The 21434-nt window shown below is 55.2% G+C and overlaps 8 protein-coding genes across 8 annotated transcripts; 4 read left to right on the top strand and 4 right to left on the bottom strand.

Moving 5' to 3' along the window:
- Positions 1-34: 34 nt before the first annotated feature.
- Positions 35-1438, bottom strand: NCS57_00150400 (uncharacterized protein; the record flags this gene model as incomplete). The annotated part of the gene is made up of 2 exons (XM_053051567.1): positions 35-937; positions 995-1438. 2 exons carry the CDS (start codon positions 1436-1438, stop codon positions 35-37), a joined length of 1347 nt encoding a protein of 448 aa, XP_052920082.1.
- A 1016-nt stretch (positions 1439-2454) lies between these two features.
- Positions 2455-3796, top strand: NCS57_00150300 (uncharacterized protein; the record flags this gene model as incomplete). Its single annotated transcript, XM_053051566.1, has 3 exons — positions 2455-2497; positions 2552-2989; positions 3042-3796. The coding sequence occupies 3 exons, from the start codon at positions 2455-2457 to the stop codon at positions 3794-3796; spliced, it is 1236 nt and encodes a 411-aa protein (XP_052920081.1).
- A 146-nt stretch (positions 3797-3942) lies between these two features.
- NCS57_00150200 (Tyrosine--tRNA ligase) lies at positions 3943-5903 on the bottom strand (the record flags this gene model as incomplete). Its single annotated transcript, XM_053051565.1, has 3 exons — positions 3943-5116; positions 5166-5606; positions 5659-5903. 3 exons carry the CDS (start codon positions 5901-5903, stop codon positions 3943-3945), a joined length of 1860 nt encoding a protein of 619 aa, XP_052920080.1.
- Positions 5904-6313: 410 nt separating this feature from the next.
- Positions 6314-6961, top strand: NCS57_00150100 (Succinate dehydrogenase [ubiquinone] cytochrome b small subunit; the record flags this gene model as incomplete). The annotated part of the gene is made up of 3 exons (XM_053051564.1): positions 6314-6476; positions 6535-6552; positions 6609-6961. 3 exons carry the CDS (start codon positions 6314-6316, stop codon positions 6959-6961), a joined length of 534 nt encoding a protein of 177 aa, XP_052920079.1.
- A 729-nt stretch (positions 6962-7690) lies between these two features.
- On the bottom strand, positions 7691-10375 carry NCS57_00150000 (uncharacterized protein; the record flags this gene model as incomplete). The annotated part of the gene is made up of 4 exons (XM_053051563.1): positions 7691-9511; positions 9563-9880; positions 9938-10309; positions 10364-10375. 4 exons carry the CDS (start codon positions 10373-10375, stop codon positions 7691-7693), a joined length of 2523 nt encoding a protein of 840 aa, XP_052920078.1.
- A 2286-nt stretch (positions 10376-12661) lies between these two features.
- NCS57_00149900 (uncharacterized protein) lies at positions 12662-14690 on the top strand (the record flags this gene model as incomplete). The annotated part of the gene is made up of 2 exons (XM_053051562.1): positions 12662-13100; positions 13222-14690. 2 exons carry the CDS (start codon positions 12662-12664, stop codon positions 14688-14690), a joined length of 1908 nt encoding a protein of 635 aa, XP_052920077.1.
- A 716-nt stretch (positions 14691-15406) lies between these two features.
- On the top strand, positions 15407-18238 carry NCS57_00149800 (Urease; the record flags this gene model as incomplete). The annotated part of the gene is made up of 5 exons (XM_053051561.1): positions 15407-15427; positions 15513-15620; positions 15740-16926; positions 16979-17870; positions 17918-18238. 5 exons carry the CDS (start codon positions 15407-15409, stop codon positions 18236-18238), a joined length of 2529 nt encoding a protein of 842 aa, XP_052920076.1.
- Positions 18239-18816: 578 nt separating this feature from the next.
- On the bottom strand, positions 18817-20412 carry NCS57_00149700 (HMG box domain-containing protein; the record flags this gene model as incomplete). The annotated part of the gene is made up of 3 exons (XM_053051560.1): positions 18817-19272; positions 19327-19701; positions 20203-20412. The coding sequence occupies 3 exons, from the start codon at positions 20410-20412 to the stop codon at positions 18817-18819; spliced, it is 1041 nt and encodes a 346-aa protein (XP_052920075.1).
- Between the last annotated feature and the right edge of the window lie 1022 nt (positions 20413-21434).

Below are 21434 nucleotides of genomic sequence, written 5' to 3'. Positions count from 1 at the left end.
AGACCACAAAATCCAACCATCAATCAATCCTCCCTCAGCCCGACAGGAGATGCTCAATCGCTCCCTGCACGCTTCCGCCGCTCCGTCGCAGGGCCGCCACGTTCCTGTCGAAGTCAAAGAATCCCATGTCGTTGAGCTGACGCAGCTGCTCAGCGTAGCGCTCCTCAGGGGGCCGGTTGTCAGGAGGTGCAGCCGGAGAAGAGCCTTGGCCACCAAACATCGACAACATCTGCTGCATCATCTCGGGGTTCATGCCAAAGGGGTTGTTGGCTTGGGCGCCTCCAGCGGGAGGGAACAGCGCCGCAAAAGGATTCGCGGGAGGTGGTGGGCTGGTAGTTGAGCCCTGCTGAGCATCGCCTTGGCTGGGGGTGGTGCCCGAAGTCTGCTGAGTGTTTGTGGTGCCTTGGCTAGGCGTGGTCCCTGTTGCCGTCTGACCTGTCGCAGTCTGAGTCTGGCCTTGGCTGGGAGGAGCACCAAAGGGTGAGAAGCCCATGTTGCTGAGAGCCTGTAGCTGTTGCATCAGTGCCGCCAAGTTGGGTTGGTTTTCTCCTCCTTGCTGACCGCCCATCATGCCTGGCATGAGAAAGGGGTTCATGAATGGGTTCTGCTGGCTCTGGTTTGTTCCCTGGGCATTGCCTCCAGTTGCAGCTCCTTCGGGTGTCGTGTCGGTAGCTCCAGGCGCAGGGAAAGCTCCCTCACCTCGCATGCTCCTCTGCATGCGCATAGCCTGGGCCATGGCCTCGGGACTGGACATCATCTGTCGCATCAAGGGCGACGATATAATCTCTCTCGCGTTGGGGATGTTTCTTAGCATCGGGTTCGAGTCAATGAGCATGTTGACGAAATCGGGGTTGTTGAGGGCCTCGTTCATCGACTGTTGGATGTTGGGGTCAGACATGATACGCTGGATGTTTGCCTCATCCATAGGAGCGCCCATCTAGATACTGGTCAGCAGAGGAACCTTGAGGGAGACAGAGGAGCAACGTGAACATACGCCACCGTCGGGTCCAAACATGTCGAGGCCAGGCAGGCCATTGCCAAAGCCGGCATATCTGGCCCCCGTTAAGTTGGCAAAGGGCTGGTTGGCGGTGCCCGAGGCCATGTTGGCGGGGGCGGGAGTGGATGTGGATGTGGCGGCGGGGGTAGAGGCAGACTGGTTGGGCTGCTGATTGCTGGCGGCACTCTTGACCATGTGGATGGTGTTGTTGTGCTTGATCTTGTAGGTGCTGAGGGCATCGTCGTTCTTCATGACTCGGCCAGAGTAGATCAGGCGCTGGCGCTCGACGGCAATGTTCTCCAAGTCCTCGCCGGCGAGCTTGGTCTTGAGGTCGAGGACGGTCGCGGTCTCGGGCATGGTGATGACGTGGGTGCTATCGGACGACGTCTTGACCTTGAAGGTGATTTGAGCGTCGCCGCTCGACTCGGCGTTGTCGGCCATGGTGAGGGGAGGCGAGATGTTGACACACGGCGCAGCGCAGGAGAGGTGATTAGGTGAGGCGATATCGGGAGTGCGCGGAGGCCGTAGAAGAGTGGCAGCTGCGGGAGCGATTTGCTATCGCGCTACTCGATATGTATGCGAGATGCTGCGGGAGAGGCGTTTCTCGTGGTGAGGCGAGGCGAGGTGAGGTTACGGTTGCCAAGTCGGCCGAAGGTGGTGGTTTCCAGGCGGCGACACAGACAAGCGAGCATGTACTGACGGGAGGCACTACAGCCGCCGGCGGTGACGTGGGGCAGACTGCGCTGCCAATGACGCGCGAGGGTGGAGAACCTTGAAGGAGAACAGATGCTATAGAAACCGAGGCGCTGAAGATGCGCGCGACTAGACTCAAGTCGTTTGTGATATGTGAGAGTTGGTGATGATCGCTGAGTCTCATGAGAAGGGGTGAAGACATAAACATATTCCTCAGGCCTAGGTAAGGACAGTTTGACTCTCTTCTAAGGATGTTGATAGTCTCTTCCATTGCGATCCACCACCTTCTATCGCCAGATTGCTTGTGACAAAGCCTAGAAGCAAGTCTTGTTGCAACATGATAGGGGCAAATGCGCATACCAAAACAACCATACCAGGATAAAAGAGATAATTATACGCAGTAATAACCCCGCCAATGATATCGTTCCATCTTCAATGCCTACAGAATGAAGATCCGACCCAACCAACTGCAAGGGTCTAGGGTAACCAACTTTGGTAGATCTCCATGGCGGGGCGCTACTGTCGCTCTCAGTTCACTGAACCAATGCGCATCGATCGCTGAATGAGACGATAACCTCACATCGACATCTCCCAACCATTCAAAACGTACAAAGCTATCGTATTCCCTCAAAGCATAATAGAGAAGGAATTGGCGACCTTTAACAATGCAATAAGTCTGGATCATCTGCAAGTGTAAAGATCTCGCTCGACTTCAACCGAAAACAAGGGCATGATCAACACCAGACGATGAGCCCGCAGCCATCATGATCCAAGGCATCTTTTACGCCAGGTTCTTCCCCCAAGAGGGTAAATCATCTCACACACTCGCCACCAACAGAAACAACCTCTAACATCCTACAGGCCCCAAGATTGTCGCCCAATCTCCCGCGGGCTGTATCACCCCCGTCGACAACTCAACCAAGCCGCCCCTCATCGACTTTGATGTCCTGCACGAGTACATCATCCCCCGCCAGGCCTTTTGCAACCGCTACCTCACCATCAACACCCCGGACGGCAAGTACACCGTCCTCGGCCACCCCGTCGTCATCCCCCACACAAAGTATCTGCGCAACGAGTTCATCTTCAACTTTGGCCTTGTCCTCGACGCCGATGTTGACCATGTCCCGTATGAACGCGTCGTCCGCGGGTTGGCTTCGACCTTTTCCGAGATGGAGAAGCAGAATGAGTATTTGAGTCAGAATGCTGAGACCAAGGGCCCCGGGAGGAGGCCCATTGATAGTTTGCTTGAGATTGTCAAGGAGGATCTCGACAACTATGGAGAGTGCATGATTCCAGTTGGTATGTCAAACAATCCCAAACTACACAAGACAGAAAACTCACGAGTCGACAGATGAAGCCAATACCATCAACATGAAGCTCTTCCCTCATCACGTCGACCCTCCCCGTGTCCGGGGCTGGCACGTCCCCGTCCCCAAGACCAAGTTTGCAGACATTGTTGACCCAACCTGGGACCTCACCCTTCAAAAGGTAATCTCTCACATTGACGGCGTGTCTGATGTCCGCCGCATCGCCCATGCTGCATCGGTCTCGCTGGAGCTCGCAAAGACGGCTCTGCGCCACCTTCTCTACTATGACACCATCCTCCTCCTAGACATGTTCTTCTTCTCCGCCTGCTACGCCCCGCGCCCGGGCATCCACGACTTTATCCGCAACCTTGACGGTATGGTTGATGAGTGTGCGGCATATGTCTCACATGGCCGTGGTCGTGTCAGCAACTATCACCTCATCAAGCTCATGTCTACCTTTGCGCCTGGAAGAACCGTCATGGAGTGGCTCAAGGGCCATCAAGATGCGGGCTTTGAGGTCCTGCGATTCGTCGATGTCCGCAGACTCGTCCAATTCGGCGTTATCAAGGGCTGTCTCTACCGCGTCCACAAGTTTGTCGTCTCTAAGCAGTACCTCGCTGCCTTGGCCTCTGGCCAGAGCCGACCGGTTCCTGGAGGAGATCCTCTGCAAAAGTACACTGATGGTTGCCATCACTTTGACCAGATTATCACGGAGCAGAACCTGACGGATAGTGAGATTATGGAGAAGCTCAAGAAGCTACCAGTTCCAAAGGGAGATTTGGTCGTCTTCTACCGATAAACCGAGAACCAGCGTTTTGTACTCATGAGTTATTTATTTTACATCACATCTCATCTATGGTATCATGCAGATTACAGTAATGTACAGCGTCATCTTACACGGCTTGAATGCCCATTCAAGCCAGTTCGTCCATTCTTTTCTTTCTTTTACCGCCTGTAGTTGTTGTTCATCCGGCCGCGTTTGCGATATTCCTGCTTGTTGGGCAGCTCGATATCTGGGTTGTTGGCCACGCTGAGCCTGTTTCCGCTGGAATACCTTTCGAGTGCAATCTCGGCCAGCTCATCATCCTTGAGCTTCTTGCCGTCTGCCGCAGCCTCCTTCTTAAGTGCGTCCTTCATCCTGCGCATGACACCAGTGAAGGGCTGGCCAGGGTAGATCTGGCCGCTGGCCTCCCACTCCTCATCGGGGATGAGCTCCACGATGCGCACGTTGTGCTTGCCCTTGCGTAGGATAAGCATGCAGTCGTCGATGAGGAACTTGGCCGTCTCCTCGGGGAACCAAGCTTTCATCGGCGTCCAAGATAGGTTACCGGGAACAAGACCCCTCTTCTGGCCCGGCTGAGCAGCGATGTAGGCACCCTGCTGGCTGAGAAGTCGCTGGCCGTCGCTGCTGCTTGTAGCAAGACCCGAAGCGAAGAGGATCTTGGCGGGGGAGCTCTTCATGATGGAACGAGGGAGCTTGATGTCGCTCCTGGGGGCGTTGTTGGAGGTGACAATGCCAGTCTCCTGAGTTGGCTCATTGACGACGGAGGGAAGCGTGCCGCCGAACCGGAACTCGTGCTGCTTGGCCTCCTGGAGTGCCTTTTGTGAGCCGTGAATGAGTGAGACGACCTCAAAGGCTAGAGTGTGCTGCGCGACCCGTTCCTGGGGGTTGGCGCGGTGCTCCTCCATGGTCTTGGCGATACTCTCCAGGGGCATAAAGGTGAACAGCTTGAGCAACTTCTCCACCTCCTCGTCCGACCGTCGAACAAAGTATCCGTACAGATCAAAAGCCGACGTCTTGAACTCGTCCAGCCAGATGGCGTTGCCAGCACTCTTGCCAAACTTGGCGCCCGAAGAGTCAGTCAGCAGGGGAACGGTGAAGCCAATGGGCTCATGCTCCCAAGTGGTGGGCATCTTGGCGTGAGGCGCTTCCTCAGTGTCGCGGATGGTCTTGAGGGCGTCGATTCCGGCGACGATGTTGCCGTACTGGTCGGAGCCTCCAATCTGCATCTGGATGCCGAGTCTGTTGTACATGTGCCAAAAGTCCCAGCCCTGGAGGAGAGGGTATATGAACTCGCCCAGGGACATGCCGTCTCCCTCAGTCATCTTGCGCCTCACACTGCGAACGGTTAGATGCATACTTCTGGACGATGTGAGATGGAACTTACGTCTCCTTGCTCAGCATGGGCCCAATCCTGGTGTGTCTAGCTATCCTCTTGGCGAAGTCGTACAGGGTGAGGTTCCCTAGCCACATGTTGTTGTTCAACAAGTGATGCTTGGCAGCCCAGTCCTTCTCGTAGCCGTACTTTATCCTCAGGTGCTGAACGTTTGCCCATAACTTTGTCAGCTGCACGTGCATCTTTGTGATGTTCTTTGAGATTTCCGAGTTGGTCAATATCTTGCGGCTCTCGAGTCGGTCGGTAGGGTCGCCAATTCGAGCGGTCGAGCCACCGATCAAGGTGACGGCGGGGTGGCCATGGAACCACATCAAGAACAAGGGCATCAGAGGTAGTAGGTGGCCGACGTGCAGAGAGTCGGCTGTCGGGTCAATTCCGACGTAGGTGCCTATCCGCTTAACTCGCATAATCTCCTTGATCCTCTCGGGGTCTCTGACCAACATGTTAGGTCACATCCATGTATACCAGGCGCATTCTGACATACCCTGCAACGTCCTTGATATAACCTCGCTCCTGCAGGAGATCCCAGACGTGTGGAAGCTCTCCATTCTGAATCTTGTCGCCCCTCTCTTTCCACCGTTGTTGGCCTGCGGCGACCTGGATAAGATGTGATGTTGAGACACCTCGAACTTGGAAGCTTATGAGGAGGGGTCTCTGTCGGTCAAAGGAAGTCGGACGGATGAGGGGTCTCGAAGGCGCGAGCCTGGAGACGGCGAGGCGGGACGCCATGGCTGTAAATTGGAGTTTCGAACCCAATTGCCTCGTCCTGGCTAATTGGAAAGAAACGAATGGTAGAAACACCAAGAATTGAGCATCAACTCATCCACTCTTCCTATGATGGCTCCGAAGCCGCCGTCCAAAAAAAATCCCACGCGATATTGAAAGTCTAACCAATCACAGGCATCCTCGGAACCATCATCGGAGAAGCATTGTTGCGTCCCGACTCATCCGGCTTCACGGCCTTGATCGGAATGCAGCCGACCAATCACGAGGCTTGCAATTCGAGATCCTCGGCAATTCCTCCGACTCAGGTTTACAGCGACTCGAGAATCCCATACATCATCATCAACCTCACCCTCCTCCACGCCCTCGATACAGCCAACCCAATTGAGCGCCGCCGACCGCATATTCAATTCACCATGGCCTCAATTGTGCGTCCCTCTCTGCTTAGGCAGACCGCCCTGGCTTCTCGATGGGCCGCTGCCCCCTCCGTCGCGACCCGAGGCGTCTTCATGAAGCCCATGGGTGTTGCTGCTTTCCACAACTCTACCCGACGGAGTGCCATTCTCCCTCCTGGTCCTCGTGAGTTTTCCTGTATACAGCCAATGTGTTTTCAAGCTTGTACTGACATGTTTTGCAGAGCGAATCGAGGGCGGCGGTATGATCTCCAAGTCGCATACCGGCTTCACATGATAAACTGACACTCTCTCGCAGTCAACGACCCTGCCCCCGTTCCTGAGCCCAGCGCCGCCCACGGCTCCTACCACTGGTCCTTCGAGCGCCTCCTCGCCGCCGGCCTCGTTCCCCTGACCATCGCCCCCTTCGCCTCTGGCTCCCTCAACCCCACCCTCGACGCCATCCTCTGCAGCGTCCTCCTCCTCCACTCCCACATGGGCTTCCAGCAGGTCGTCATCGACTACATCCCCAAGCGCACCTACGCCGGCCTCCGCAAGATCTTTGACTGGCTGCTCAACATCGCGACGGTGATTGTCGGCGTGGGACTGTACGAGTTTGAGACCAACGACGTCGGCATCACCGAGGCTGTTAAGCGAATTTGGAAGGCATGAGGGAGATGAAGCAAAGTGATGTGATGGGCCTGTATGTGTTTGATGGTGGTGTTACTTGTCGAGCAGGTAAAAAATTGCTGCAGGCAACTGTATAGAAATTTCCTTTGAGTTAAGCAAAGATTGACGATTCTTGCACAACAACACACTTGCGCCCTTGTGAGATTTGTGAGTGTCACAAGGATTACCTGTTGGTATAAACAACGAGGTTTCTTGTTAGTGACATACAATTGCTACTGATCTCTTACATCTTTAATTCCTCGGTAGACCTCGGCCGAGATAGTGGAAAGCTTTGGCCAAGCTTGATAACGAGCGAATTATCCCGACTATCACATGGAAGCCAATGACATGGAGCTTTAGCTTGCTCTAAGACAAATTGAAAAGTAAAGCTACATGCCTCATTGTCAATGGGGGCTGTGCCATGCGAACCGCCTGGTAATTGTAGAGTTGGCCTACGAAACACGAGCTGTCACTCTACCGTAGAGCTGTAGCAGGCCTGTACTTGGCGCTGAGCCAGCGGCTGAGACATGCATATCATGATGAACGCAGTATCTAAACATTGCGAGGGAAAGGCATTGGCAACTTGCGGTAAATCAGTTTTATTCTCTTGCTTGTTTGTATGTAATTATTCCTTTCTTTGTCTTGTTCCCTCAATTAACTCATGCGATAATTGAGATAATACTCATATCCAACTCCCACTTTCCCAGAGCCACCGGCTCAACACTCACACGCTTAGATAGTCAAAGAAGTAATTTCAGAGCCTCCGGCCCTGTCCATCTCTGGGGTGGGAGGAGGCAGGTTCTCCGACTTGGTGCAGATCCAGCAACTGGCATACATGTTCACACGATCAATGCAGGCGCCGTCTGTTCGGGCACCGTGTCGCTTAGGCGTGAAGCCATGGGCCTCGAACTCCTTGATATACCAGGGGGTCAGGGCTGATGAGCGCAGGAGCACACGGCCGCCCATCTGAAGCGCCCGGTTGAGCTTGGTGATTTGCTGGGCGGCAGCACGGGAACCAGTATCGAACCAGTCCATGCTGTCCATGACGACGGCGACAGTCAGCGTTCCGGGTGTGATGCGCGCAATAACCTCCTCGAGCTCATCAGTATGGATGCGGAGACCATCGAGAGCATTGGGACGTGAGAGCTTGGCGTGCGCCTTGGGGCTGAGGTAGTCGGGGTGGCACTTGGGCGAGAACTTGCCATCCATGCAGACATAGTAGTAGGGGTTGTCAGCGGCGATGTGAGTCTCCTCCGCGACAGGGTCAAGCGTGTTGACCATGTAGTGCCAGATAGCGTGGGAGCGAGTGTTCTTGGCGCGGGGCTTGGGTCCCTTGACCAGGTCAGATTCAGCGTGGTCAGCTTCGATCATGGCCAGTTGGTTCTTAGGGACACCGAGAGCAGCCCAGAGGAAGCTCTCCTGAGAGACAACCAGGTTGCAGACGAGCTTGGACAGAAGGGCAGGGCGGATCTTTCTGCGCCAGATCTCTCGCTGCTCATTGAGGGTCTTGGCCTCAAGGAGCTGCTTGACAGCCTTCTGCAGTCCAAAGATGCGGGCAATCCAACGGAAGACGCGAATGGCGTGGCGCGAGCCACCGGTGTCGTACAGGCCGTAACCGCTGCTGTTCTGGAAGACATGAACGTTCTTCAACCAGTACTGGAAAGCACGGCCAGAAAGGTGAGGGGACAGCTTGGTGATCAGGAGCTCGCGGAAGTGAGGGTGCTTCCCGTCACCAAAGATCTTCCAGAAATCCTCGTAGGGCAGGGCAGTGTAAGAGGCGGCCTTGAGCTCGAGCAGATGGTTTTGCGTGGGGTTCAGGTCAACAGCGTGGACTCTGGCAGGGCTCTGCAGCAGGTAGGACAAGATGTTGTCTCCGGCCGAGGTGATAGCAAGAACCTTGTCATCGGCACCAAGCTTCAAGAGACGCTCGTCGACACGGGTGTCTTCCCAGGTGAAGGCATAGATGTACTCATCCTTGAACTGCGTGTGCTTGGCCAGCTGGTCATCATAGTAGATGCGCCAGTGATGGTTCTGGTAGAAGAAAGAAGGAAGGGGGAGGTTGGAGGACAGATTCTGCACAGCAGTGAGGAAGGCCTTGGAGCGGATCTCAGGAGCAGATCTCTCAATGGCTCGGGTCAGAGCATCTCCCTGGTTGGCGGGGTACAGGTAAGGGGACTCGGTGACCAGAGCATCGATGCGCTCGACAATCTCATGGGGAAGACTGGACGACGAGAAGGGCTTCTTGTGGCATCCGAGCCAGATGTAGTAGGGGATAGCTCCCAGGCCGTTGTTGCGAGTGTTGACGTTGAGGAGGGTGCCGAACTTGTACTCGAGATAGTCTCTGCGGCTGGGCTCGAGGCCAACGCGGTCAAGATCGAACCAAGAGCGCCAGAAGCTTCGCGACAAGAAGTTGACATGACGATCCACGAGACCACCTGTGTAGTTTCGGAAGGCGAAGTCAACCTTGTTCTGCACATAAAAGTCCACCACACCGAGAATGCCCTGGGGCGCAAGCAGCGATGTCACAGAGTCGATAACCGAATAGTAGTCAGGCTAAGGCCCAATATTAGCGTTGCTCAAGCTGGACTGTCATCTATAACCTACAATCATGGACAAGCTGTAAGACATGGTGATCAGATCAGCTCCACCAAAGTCCGGGCGAGGCTTATCAAAGTAGCTCAACGCCGGAGAGCGAGGAGGGATAGACTTGGAGGACATGCCCGACTCGTAGTCCTCAAGACGGAACTTGCGAGCGTCCTCACAAACGACCTTGACATTCTTCCAGCCAAGTCGTTCAAATCGCTTTCTAGCCACCTCGCAAAGAGAGGGGGAAAAGTCAACGAGGTATACGCTCGAGAAGAAGGTGGGTACGTCGACGAAAGCGGCCATGGCCTCGATGTTGAAGCCAGTTCCACCGCCAATCTGTAAGGGCAAGCGTCAATGGGTGATGTAGTACACAAGGGCTCTGAGAGGACTCACGTCGACCCAGATTCGCTTGTTCTTGTTGCCGCTCTTGGGAGCAGCATCCTTCAGCTTGGCCTCAAGCTGAGCGGCGACAAGCGCCAGCATGTCCTCGCGGCCGCGGAGGAGCACCTTTCGCGTAGCATCGTAAGCCCCGGCCTGCTTCTTGTAGAAGCTCTCAAGGGCATCCTGCTGGTTGCCCTTTGAGTCGCCCTGGTGGGGTTTGATGAAGGAGGAGTAAAAGAAGAGGAAGAAAGACTTGAGTAAGCCCGGGGCTTCGTCCTGGCCCTTGCTGGAGAAGATGGAAGTGAGGCAGAGAGTGCTGAAAGCAGCTGCCACAACACCGGCCAGAAGGGACTGAGCGTTAGCCAAGGACAACATGTTACCACCCTAGCAGACTGGATTAGCAGGCGTGCGATCAAGCATTGCTGAATGAGGACGCACATGAGAAGCCATGGTACTCTCTCATTGTATGTCGAGAGGATTGGTGTTGAAAAAGCAGGCAAGCTGTAGAAGCAGTGTTGAAAACCGTTCACACGACCAGGTTGAAAGATGGACGTGAATCGAGAGACCAGGGACACGGCGAGCCAGGGATATATATGTCGAGGCACGCGAGTTGGCTAGCCAGAGAGCCCAGCATCAACTTCAATTCGGCTGCCATGACCGCGCCAGACTCGGCGGCACGGCTGTTGTCCGTAGTGGACGCCAGCTGTGACGCCTCGCACACGATGTTCTCAACGCCAATCTACTTGCTCCCGCGCCAGAAAGTCCCCTGTTGATCTGCCCAACCCCACCAGATAGCCATGATACCCCGCCGCAGGGTTCATACTGAGCACAAGTGACGAGGTGGGTGATGGAGGCGTGAGCCAATGGCTGGAGCACATGTTCCAGGACGGTGCAGTTTCAGGGACCTTGCAAGGCTGCGGCGGAGGCGCACATGTGCCACGCTTCGTTCGCTATGAGCGGCTGCTCTACTCTCGATAATGTGAGTGGGGATGGGAGATAGGCACTGCTGTTTACTGTATTGACGACGATCATGGTCTCGAATGATCCTTCGAGAAGTGAATTCGTGGCATCAAGGTTAACCTTGGCTTCGAGTTCTGTAGACCTGAGCCTGGGCCGAGTACTGCCAAACGTGGTGATTGCGCCTCACCATTCGCTTGAACGACGTCTTTACTTGAAAAAGAACCTGATTCAAGACAGTTTTTCGTGTTATGGCAAGGTATCATGGTCTCTTGCTATTCGCTGCCATGATCCATGGCTGATGGTTGATGTTAGTCGGTTGGAGGGCCGTCCTCGTGTTATCCCAAATAGGAAACCCAGCAGCCAATCAGAGAAGAGTTGTCCACCACATGTAGCAGTCAACAACCGTGTAAGGACAAGGGCAAGCCATCCATTGAAGATTGGAATGAAGAGCGGTAGAGAAGGACCCCGTGTTCTTCTCAGGGCGAAAGCCAATTGAGATCTGCGGCATTTTCTCGAGTGCGAGGGCCATCTCGAGGTTCCAATTGGAGCTAGAGAATCGACGCTCGCTGGGTGAGGTGGCTAGGGCCGACAACAACCTTGAAAGGCGAGAGGATGGGATTTCTGGGGTAGTTAGGGTGCTGAATCTTGCGCCGAGTAGAATCCGAATCCTCAGGCGATTGGTTGAATTGCTCTTCGACGACTGAGGCCTTGTACTCCGTACATGTCGACCGGTTCTCTCCGTAGTTAACATGCCATGATGCAACATCAACCTGATACCGAGCTAATTACGGCACCGCGAGGTGGCCGTGATGGTCAGAAAGCAGTATGAATACTGCTGGCATCATTTTCAGTTGCCTTGCTTCACGTGTCACAGCTGTCGGAAGTCACTCGCAGCATCGCTCTAGGCATCCTGAGCGTAGGCACTAGGGCCATTCGACAACTCTCATCAGCGAGAACAGCACAACGGGGTTTCACGTCGGCATCGGCACAAGGTGCTGTCGCGTCGAGCCGAATATGTAGATCCACTCGGTGACACAAGCGGAGTTCTTTATGCCGGGAATGGGTCCCAAATCTCCACAGCTCCGACAATGGCGAGCTGCCCCGGCATCTGATGGTCGTCCTCGATCCAGAGCAGTTGGTCATGTTGGGAAGAGCCGAGGCCGTGCCAGATCTATGGAGAACCGACACCGGGGCCATACAGCCGGACCGTTTTCGCCAGACATCATTATTCTCCGCCGAATCTATCGCTGACCGAACCCGACCAGGGCTGAGAGGGCCTTTTCACTACGAGGAGGCCGTGAATAACAGAGAGTAGTCGATGTGGATGGGAGCTTATTGGAGGATCATGACGGTAGATGGTTCATTTTGGTCGTGCTGGCATATAGAGTGACGACCTTTTGTAGGATTTGATTCCAAGTAGACGAAACTCGAATTCAATAAAGGCGTTTGTGTGAATGGCAGACCAGTCAACTGAAGCTTGGGTGGGCATTCACTGTTGCTATACTCGGAGATACAGTTTCTCCGAAAACATCGTGGGAAAGAAGTGCCCCTCTCGCGCTCCCGTCAGCCGACGCCACTACCAGGCAGGGGTGCCAAGTGATTGGAGCTGGAGGCGGCTCTGACGCACGTCGCATGGATCGCGCGCCTGTCGACTCCCTTTATTGTTGTTGCCGTCGCTATTCAACAGCATCTAACTTCATCTTCCTCGAGGCCACGTATCTCCGAAAATCGTATATGCTCAAGCCGCGCCGGCCCTCCAAATAGACACCCGTCACGATGCCGCCCGGGTCGAGTCAGAAGGGCACTGGCAAGAAGAACTCTGCCGCCATTCAGAAGCAGAGCCGCAACACGACGCCCGCCCCAGTTGCGACGGCTAGCCTCCCGCCGCAGGATGTGTACGATCCGGACTACTTGAATACTCGGGTGATTCTCTTTCGCAACCTCACCTACGATGATATGGTCGATCAGTCCGCCTCCAATGCCACCATCCCCGATTCCAAGAGCCTCGATGGCATGATCGAGCGCCTAAAGAGTTTATCCAATATTATGGAAAAGCGCTCAACCTTTTACGACCGCGGAATGCGACATTTGGCCGACGAGCGCAAGAAGCGACCGGACGATTACTCTGGGCGTGCCGATGGCGAACAAGAGGGAAAGCGACCTAAACACAAGAGAAAGAAGCCCGATACGCTTGCGCCACAGGAAGGCAATGTTGGTATGGCTTCCTATGCTGTTTGGAATTTTGTGGGACAGGTGGTTGCCAGCGCCGACAACTGGCAGAAACTGCGGCCACCCTGTTGAGTTGTTGAGAACTATGCTAACAGTATTTTTACTAGAACGTTCGTCTCCCATGAGAGATTCCAAACGCAAACACGATCGCGAAGCAAGCTCCTCGCTATCCCCCGCTGCCGCCGCTTCACCATCGGCTATGGACGTCGATAACAAGGCCAAGGCGGAATCAAAGGAAGACGAAGAGTCGAGTTCCGAGGACGAGGGTGCGCCGCCCCGTCGCGAACAACCTCAAGCAATGACTTTCGGCGAGGATCCCTCCACCTTCCCTGACCCAACCGTGTACGAGATTCGACCTACCTACCCCGGCATGCCAGACGAGGAGCGCAAAGAGATCTATTCAGTCGCAACATACCCCAAGTCTGATCTCGCTGATCTCATTGCGGGAGATCCGCCCGACAAGGACTTTAGCAATGCGAAGCCTAGCAGTCAGATCAACTTTACCACTTTCTCGTCATACATCGACCCCTTCTTTCGACCATTTTCCGAGGAGGACCTGGCATTTTTGCGCGAGAGAGGAGACCGGGTCACGCCCTTTGTCATGCCCAAGCGCGGCAAGAGACATTACACAGAGATCTGGGCCGAGGAGGACGGCGCAATGTCGATCGATACACCTCAACAAGGCCGCGATAAGCTCCCACCCAACCAACCGCGCGGAAGCATCGACAACATGGATGACGACGTGGGAGAAACGGACAAGCTATCTGTTGGCCCTCTGCTGACACGGCTGATGCAAACCCTTCGACCAGAGGCTCGCGCACAACCTTCAGATGACAAACCAACAACTAACGGTGCGACTAATGGAGATGTCAGTATGAACGGCGATGTCAATGGCGAAGACCATGCTGGAGGTTCTGATGAAAAGTCAAACCCCCAACAACCGGCAGCATTTATGCCAGAGTCATCTACAGAGGCTTGGAAGAAGGCATCACATCCGAAGTTGGAGTACTCGCAAGTCGATGAGCGCATCAAACAGGAACTGAGGCACATTGGCTTTCTACCTCTTGAAGGATTTGAGGCCGAGTTTGACGGGCACTACGACGACGAGGTGGCAGCGAGACTACGTCTCCTTCAAGGCCGACTGAAGGACCAGATGCTGATCAACGGCGCACGCAAAGCGCGGTTGACGGAATTGGTGCGCGAGCGTATGGCTTACCAAGAATACCAGACTATCTTGGAAGATCTCGACACCCAGGTCCAGGCTGCGTATCTCAAGCGCACACGGACAATTGGCAAGAGCAAGAAGACAAAACGCCCTGGAGGCGCGGGTGGAGGCAGTCACTTTGTGGGCAGCGCCGCTGGTATGGCACGGCCGGGCATTGGTGACTTGACCAAGACGCTGATGGAGCGACGCCGACGATGGATCGACACTATCGGGTCGGTGTTTGACGACGAAAGCCTGCGCAAAGTGCCAAGGGTGGCAGACGAAGGTAGCTCCATCTTCAAGACGGGAGACATGGCGGACCTGCTCGAGAAGGAAAAGGAGCAGTGGGATGAGGAAGTTGAGGAGGAATAGGAATCCTATATGGCTCAACCTCGCAGTTTCTAGTTGTTTACGCAGATATAATGTTTCGTGGATGGCGTTTGGGGTGTAGGATGGTGTTTGAGGGATGGATAAATGGTCAGTAGGCAGGATTAAAGAATACCAATTGTCGCTTTCTATACTTGAAAAGCTAGGGTTGCGTGGATGAGGCCATTCAGACGTAGGTAAGCTAATGCTGACATGTGCGACCGTTGACTACCTACTCCATCTCCATGTCACGGTACACACATCTACAACATGTGTACTATCGGATCCGGAAATAACCATCTAAGAAGCCAAGACTCGCCCGCAAACGGCGACAACCGAAATCGATGGCCGGCGGGCGCAAATGACCAATCGGCCTTATCAACAGAGCAACCCCAAACCCTCATCCCGGCCTTATCGCAACCTGGAAACCACGCGACAGTGGGGGGCCAGGACAACACAGGCTCTGAGCTCAGATATTATTATCAATGACTGTATCCATATCCATGCCCGTTTAAGCCATGGACGAGTCGAGACAAGTCAGGCTACCTTACCTTTCTCATTACGGCTAACGGTGCCGTGCCGGGGAAAGCTTCTTTCTCTCCCCCTCCCTCTCTCTCCCCTTTCCCCCTTCTCTCCATCCCGCCCCCGTGCGATCCGGTTTTGACTCCTCCTCTCCCTTTTTTGCTTTGTAGACGACAGACGAAACTAGCGGCCTATCAAACATGCATCTGGTTCCCAAAGAGGTGCGTTCCCGCCAAGGCTCACAAGGCCCTGTCTCCACGCCGTGTCGTTGGCTGGGGAGGGGGCGCCCATGACTCGACTAACCAGGGTTGTTCTCGGGAACTACAGATCGATAAGCTCGTCATCTCTCAGCTGGGAGTGCTTGCTCAGAGGCGACTGGCAAGGGGAGTCAAGCTGAACCATTCGGAAGCTGCGGTCAGTATGCTATAATTCCTTCGCCTCCTTATGACCCTGTCTTGGACCCTGTAGACGGCCGTTGGAGGCGTCGTACCCTTGCTGCTTAGTATCCTGTCAACTAACACGCTTCGCACTAGGCTCTCATTGCCAACAACCTACATGAACTCATCCGCGATGGAAATCACACCGTCGCGGACCTTATGGCTCTTGGAGCCACCATGCTGGGTCGACGTCATGTCCTCCCCTCTGTGTGCAGTACCCTTCATGAGATTCAAGTTGAGGGTACCTTTCCATCCGGTACATATCTCGTGACCGTCCACAACCCCATCAGCTCCGATGATGGTGACCTCCGCAAGGCGCTGTATGGAAGTTTCCTCCCAGTCCCGGACAACGATGCGTTCCCCATGGCGGCCTCTGAAGAGTACGCGCACGAGAAGCAGCCCGGTGCCGTAGTAACTGTCAAGTCACGGGTCACTCTCAACGAGGGCCGCAATAGGATCCGTCTTCAGGTGACGAGCAGGGGAGACCGACCTATCCAGGTGGGATCTCACTACCACTTTATAGAGGTCAACCCGCAGCTCGAGTTTGACCGTATTCGTGCGTATGGTTATCGACTCGATATTCCCGCCGGCACTTCTGTCCGATTCGAGCCTGGCGATACAAAGACTGTCACGCTTGTCGAGATTGGCGGCAACCGTGTTATCCGCGGGGGTAACAACCTCGCATCAGGAGCTGTTGACCTTTCTCGTGCTGATGAGATCCTTGCACGGTTGCAAGAAGCTGGTTTTGCTCACGCTCCTGAGCCAGCGGGTGACATGGCTTATATCGACGCCTTTGATATGGACCGCGCCGCATATGCAACCATGTTTGGTCCCACCACCGGTGATCTCGTGCGGCTCGGCAGCACAGATCTATGGGTCAGCATTGAGCGTGACGAGACGGTCTATGGCGACGAGTGCAAGTTTGGTGGTGGAAAGACGCTGCGTGAGGGAATGGGCCAGGCAACGGGACGGCCAGATGCTGAGACATTGGACCTAGTTGTGACCAACGCACTCATCGTGGACTGGACAGGTATTTACAAGGCAGACATCGGTGTCAAGGAGGGCATGATCGTGGGTATCGGCAAGGCGGGCAACCCAGACGTGATGGACGGCGTGACGCCCGGCATGGTGGTTGGAAGCTGTACAGATGTCATCGCAGGAGAGGGCAAGATTGTCACCGCCGGAGCCATCGATACTCACATCCACTTTATCTGTCCACAGCAGGTACCCGAGGCCCTCGCATCGGGTGTCACCACTATGTTGGGCGGTGGTACTGGTCCAAGGTACGTTGTCCTTCACCTCACTTCCGTGTTCAGGGGCTCACTGACATCTCAGCGCGGGAACAAATGCAACCACTTGTACCCCTGGAGCCCACTACATGCGCCAGATGCTCCAGGCTTGTGATTCCCTTCCCATCAACATTGGAATCACAGGCAAGGGCAACGACAGTGCCCCTGAGGCCCTCCGCGAGCAGGTCACGGCGGGCGCTTGCGGTCTCAAGCTTCACGAAGACTGGGGTTGTACTCCCGCTGCTATCGACGCGTGCCTTACCGTCTGCGATGAGCTGGATGTTCAGTGTCTCATCCACACTGATACACTCAACGAGTCAGGCTTCGTCGAGTCTACCATCGCCTCTTTCAAGGGTCGGACGATTCACACGTACCACACTGAGGGTGCTGGAGGCGGCCACGCCCCAGACATCATCTCGGTCGTTGAGCACGAGAACGTGTTGCCGTCGTCGACGAACCCAACACGGCCGTTCACGCGTAACACGCTTGACGAGCACCTCGACATGCTCATGGTGTGCCACCATCTATCCAAGAACATCCCCGAGGACGTTGCCTTTGCCGAGAGCCGAATTCGCGCAGAGACCATCGCCGCCGAGGACGTGCTCCACGACCTGGGCGCCATCAGCATGATGAGCTCCGACTCGCAGGCCATGGGCCGCTGCGGCGAGGTGGTGCTCCGGACCTGGAACACGGCGCACAAGAACAAGATTCAGAGGGGTCGGCTGCCCGAGGATGAGGGCACGGGGGCTGACAACGCTCGTGTTAAGCGCTACGTGAGCAAGTATACTATCAACCCGGCCGTTGCTCAAGGCTTTAGTCACCTGGTGGGAAGCATCGAGGTGGGCAAGTTTGCCGACTTGGTCGTCTGGGATCCGGCCTGGTTTGGAACCAAGCCTAGCAATGTCATTAAGGGAGGACATATCGCATATGCTCAGATGGTAAGTGACCCCTTCTCCTGTCTCTGATCTTGCTAACACCCATCCAGGGCGACCCCAATGCCTCTATTCCTACAGTCCAACCCATCATCGCCCGTCCCATGTTCGCTCCCCTCTGTCCCTCCACCAGCATTCTCTTCGTCTCTTCCGCCTCCATCACCTCGGGCGCTATAGCCTCGTACAACCTACGCAGCCGCGTCGAGGCGGTTCACGGGTGCCGTACCGTTGGCAAGCGCGACATGCGGCACAACGACCGCATGCCCAAGATGCGCGTCGACCCAGAGAGTTACACTGTCGAGGCCGATGGCGAGGTGTGTGTGGCGGCGCCAGCAGAGACTCTGCCCCTGACGCAACAGTTTTATGTCTATTGAGGTCAAGGCAAAGGATAAGGAGAGTGGACTGAGGAAAGTTGAATATCACACTTGGATATACGGAGCAGCAGTTCCTGTAGTTAATGGAAACAATCATCTCATTTCAAATAGCTCCAAGTGTGTAGTAACTGGTCAATAACCCAACCAGTAATACAACTTCGCTTCAGCCAAGCAGAAAATCATCCACAAACTCCAAAAACATGAGTAGGCAAGGCAATGTTGTTCGCAATCATGGATGTCATTACGGCATAGCGAATTCAACTGTAAATACAACATAAGCGTAAATCCATACACAGAGCAACAGGCCCCAATCGCTGCCCAGCCGTCTCGTCCATCAGTCAGTCCTGCCCGGGCTTTTCGTGTCCTCGGGCCCCTATAGCCCCCCAAAAGAATAAACGACAAAGTACAATAAAGACGAAACCCTCCCAAACTCCTAGAGTATAGAACCCCCGTGCCATATACCTCTCCCTTTTGGTATCATGCTTCCTGCCAGCGACAGGAGCTCAACAGAGAGACTTTAAAGCGGTGGTGGACCAAGCAAGGCCCGCCAAGAATGAGAAGCAACAGATGAAGGGCAATCAGGAGCTCTTAGCCTTCTTGCGACCCGACTTCTTGGGCTCCTCCTGAACCTCAGCGGCGGCGAGCTTTGTCGAGGTGCGCCTTCGCTTCTTGTCAGGGCTGGCGGGCGCAGGGGTCTTAACCTCCTCGACGGCGGCGGCGGGAGTGGCCGTCTTGCGCTTGCGGCCACCGGTAGCCTTCTTGGGTGTCTTGGCAGGGGTCTCCTCCTCCTCGGGCTCCTCAGCGACAGGGGCAGCAGCAACATGCTGAAGCTGCTCAGCGATAGCATCCTGGTCGTCGGCGGGAGCCGCAGCTTGGGCAGCATCCTTGAGCTCGGGCATGGGGATGTGGAAGTCCTCAGCGTACTTGAGCGCCTCCTCATCAGACATGCCCTTGGCGTGAGGGTTGCCGTTCTTGTATGAGTGGACACGAGCGTTGTACAGACGAAGGTTGTACTGGTAGGCATTGTTCCAACCCTGTGATACATGTCAGCGATCGTGTCAAAACCATGGCGAGCGAGTAAAGCTTACCTGCTTCTCATGGGGGCTCATGTTGGCCCATCGTCGCTGACCCTCCTCCTGAACAGCACCCTTGGGAGCCTCAGCGCCAAGATCGTTCGCGATAATAGAGCGAGCGTGCTGCATGTATAGGAAGTAGGGAGTGAGGGGACGCTTGGGGGCGTTGGGGTCAATGGTTCGCTTCTTGCGCTCCTTCTTCTCCTCAACAGGGGGAGCAAGCTCAGGGACGGGCATAATGAGCTGCTGGGCAGCATGCTCAAAGGTGGCCAGGAGGTTATCCTGGGAGCCCTCAGCAGTGGGCTCACCGAGGAGAAGGTTGGTCTGTCGAACATAGTCGGCAGTGAAGGAGCGGAGAAGCTCCAGAATGGTGGTGAGACGACCAACAGCCTATATCATCATGTTAACTTGACCATCTTTGACCGTTGAATGGTAGAGAGCAGCGTGTAAGTGAGGTGCAGGTGGGGTAGAAGCTTTGGTGGGTCCGAAGTCGCAGCTGAGCCAAGGTGCGGTGGCCATAGCTCCTTAGTGTCCTCGAGTCCCAAAGCCCGCAGAAGCGCGGTGCGGTACTGACTTGTCAACAGCCAGCTCGCAGAACGCGTCTTCGCTTTGTACGGTACACAAGAGACATGGGGTCTGAGGTGGTGGTACACTTGACCAAGGGACTTGTGAAGTTGAGAATGCGACAAGTGTGCGATGCTTGACGAGCCTCTCCATTGAGGGATGCTTTGACGCCTCGCAACTTGAGCCTCCTCAGAGTTTGAAACACGCAAGGAAACGCGGAACACAAGGCAGAAACGGACGCCTTCTTGCCCAGAGCCTCAAAACGAGACAATATTGCGAAGCGCTAGGCAGACAGTGTGGAAGATGGAAGAAAGAGCAGAGACTCACCGAATCGCGTACTCGCAGGAAGCTATCGTTGTCGACCACGCGCTGAGGCATGACAGCCTGAGGCGGAGGAACAACTGCAGCGGCGACTGGGACAGGCATCATGGGAGTCGGGACGAGGGGCTGCTGATGATGCTGAATGTGCTGCTGCTGAGGAACAGGAACTTGAGCGGGCTGCTGCTTCTCGGCAGCCGACTTCTTAGGACGAGCCATGGTGTTGTGGTGGTGAAAAGGTTGAGTAGAAGTGGTGATCTATATAGATGCTCTTCTTGAGACGCGCGCGCGCTGGCTCTTTGCAGATTGCGCTGGTGTTTTGACAGGCTTGGGGCGCGTTTGACTGGCAGTGGAACGCAATGCGCTGCTGTATGCTGCGTTTATTGTCAAAGCGGGCGAGCTCTGTTGCGTTTGGGGCGTTGAGGGGACGGGAAGCCGATGGAAGGCTCGCTGAAATGTGCTGAATTCTGAGGGGAGATGAGTGCTGAAGAACGGGGGAAAATAGGATTTCGGGCGCGGGGTGGGTGGTGCGCTGAATATGTAGGGGTCAGGCGCCATGCGCAATCAGTAACTGGACAGCAGTGGGTGACCTTCTGGGCTTTGCTGGGGCGGGGGCGCGCTCGAAAAAAAAAAAAAAAATCGCACCGCAGCGCCCGAGGGTAAAAAAAAAAAAGCGAGTGCCTCTCAGGGCAAAAAAAGGCGGCAGCTGCAGTGGATGCGTGTTCCGCTGGCTTCTTAGTGGTCACCTTCCACTCCCCGATCAACTGGCTGGCCATTGTAACCCACCCACCCGACCAGGTCGGTCGCCCAAGAAGCCGCCCGCCCAGCTGGAACACAATGATAATGACGGGAGGTGCCCGCACAACTGAGGTGCCCTGCCCTCCATGGTGAAAATTTTCATCACTGCCCGACAAGGCGGGGGCCTGGAGGGACCTGGTGGTCGCCAAATTACAGCAGCAGCCCCATTGTCGAGCCTGACGATTGAGGCGCTAGAATCCAAACGGTTCTCGGCGCGTCTTCAGGGCCAGGCCATCAGTGAGTGATTCTCGCGAGCTGCCCTCCAGCTGGTGTTTTTTCAGAGTTCAGTGAGCGCCCTGAATGCTGCTGTCCATCCATTCCAGGCACGCACTCCAGCTCCCGTCTTTTGTAGAGACAGGTAGTCTCGCCACAGCACCTTCCCCAACACCGCACAGCAAGATCCTAGGCAATTGCCAGCTTGATAACCCTGGGCAAGAGCAACC

This window comes from Fusarium keratoplasticum, chromosome 1 (assembly GCF_025433545.1).
Source record: "Fusarium keratoplasticum isolate Fu6.1 chromosome 1, whole genome shotgun sequence".
NCBI lineage: Eukaryota > Fungi > Ascomycota > Sordariomycetes > Hypocreales > Nectriaceae > Fusarium > Fusarium keratoplasticum.
This window is presented reverse-complemented; position numbering and strand designations above follow the sequence as displayed.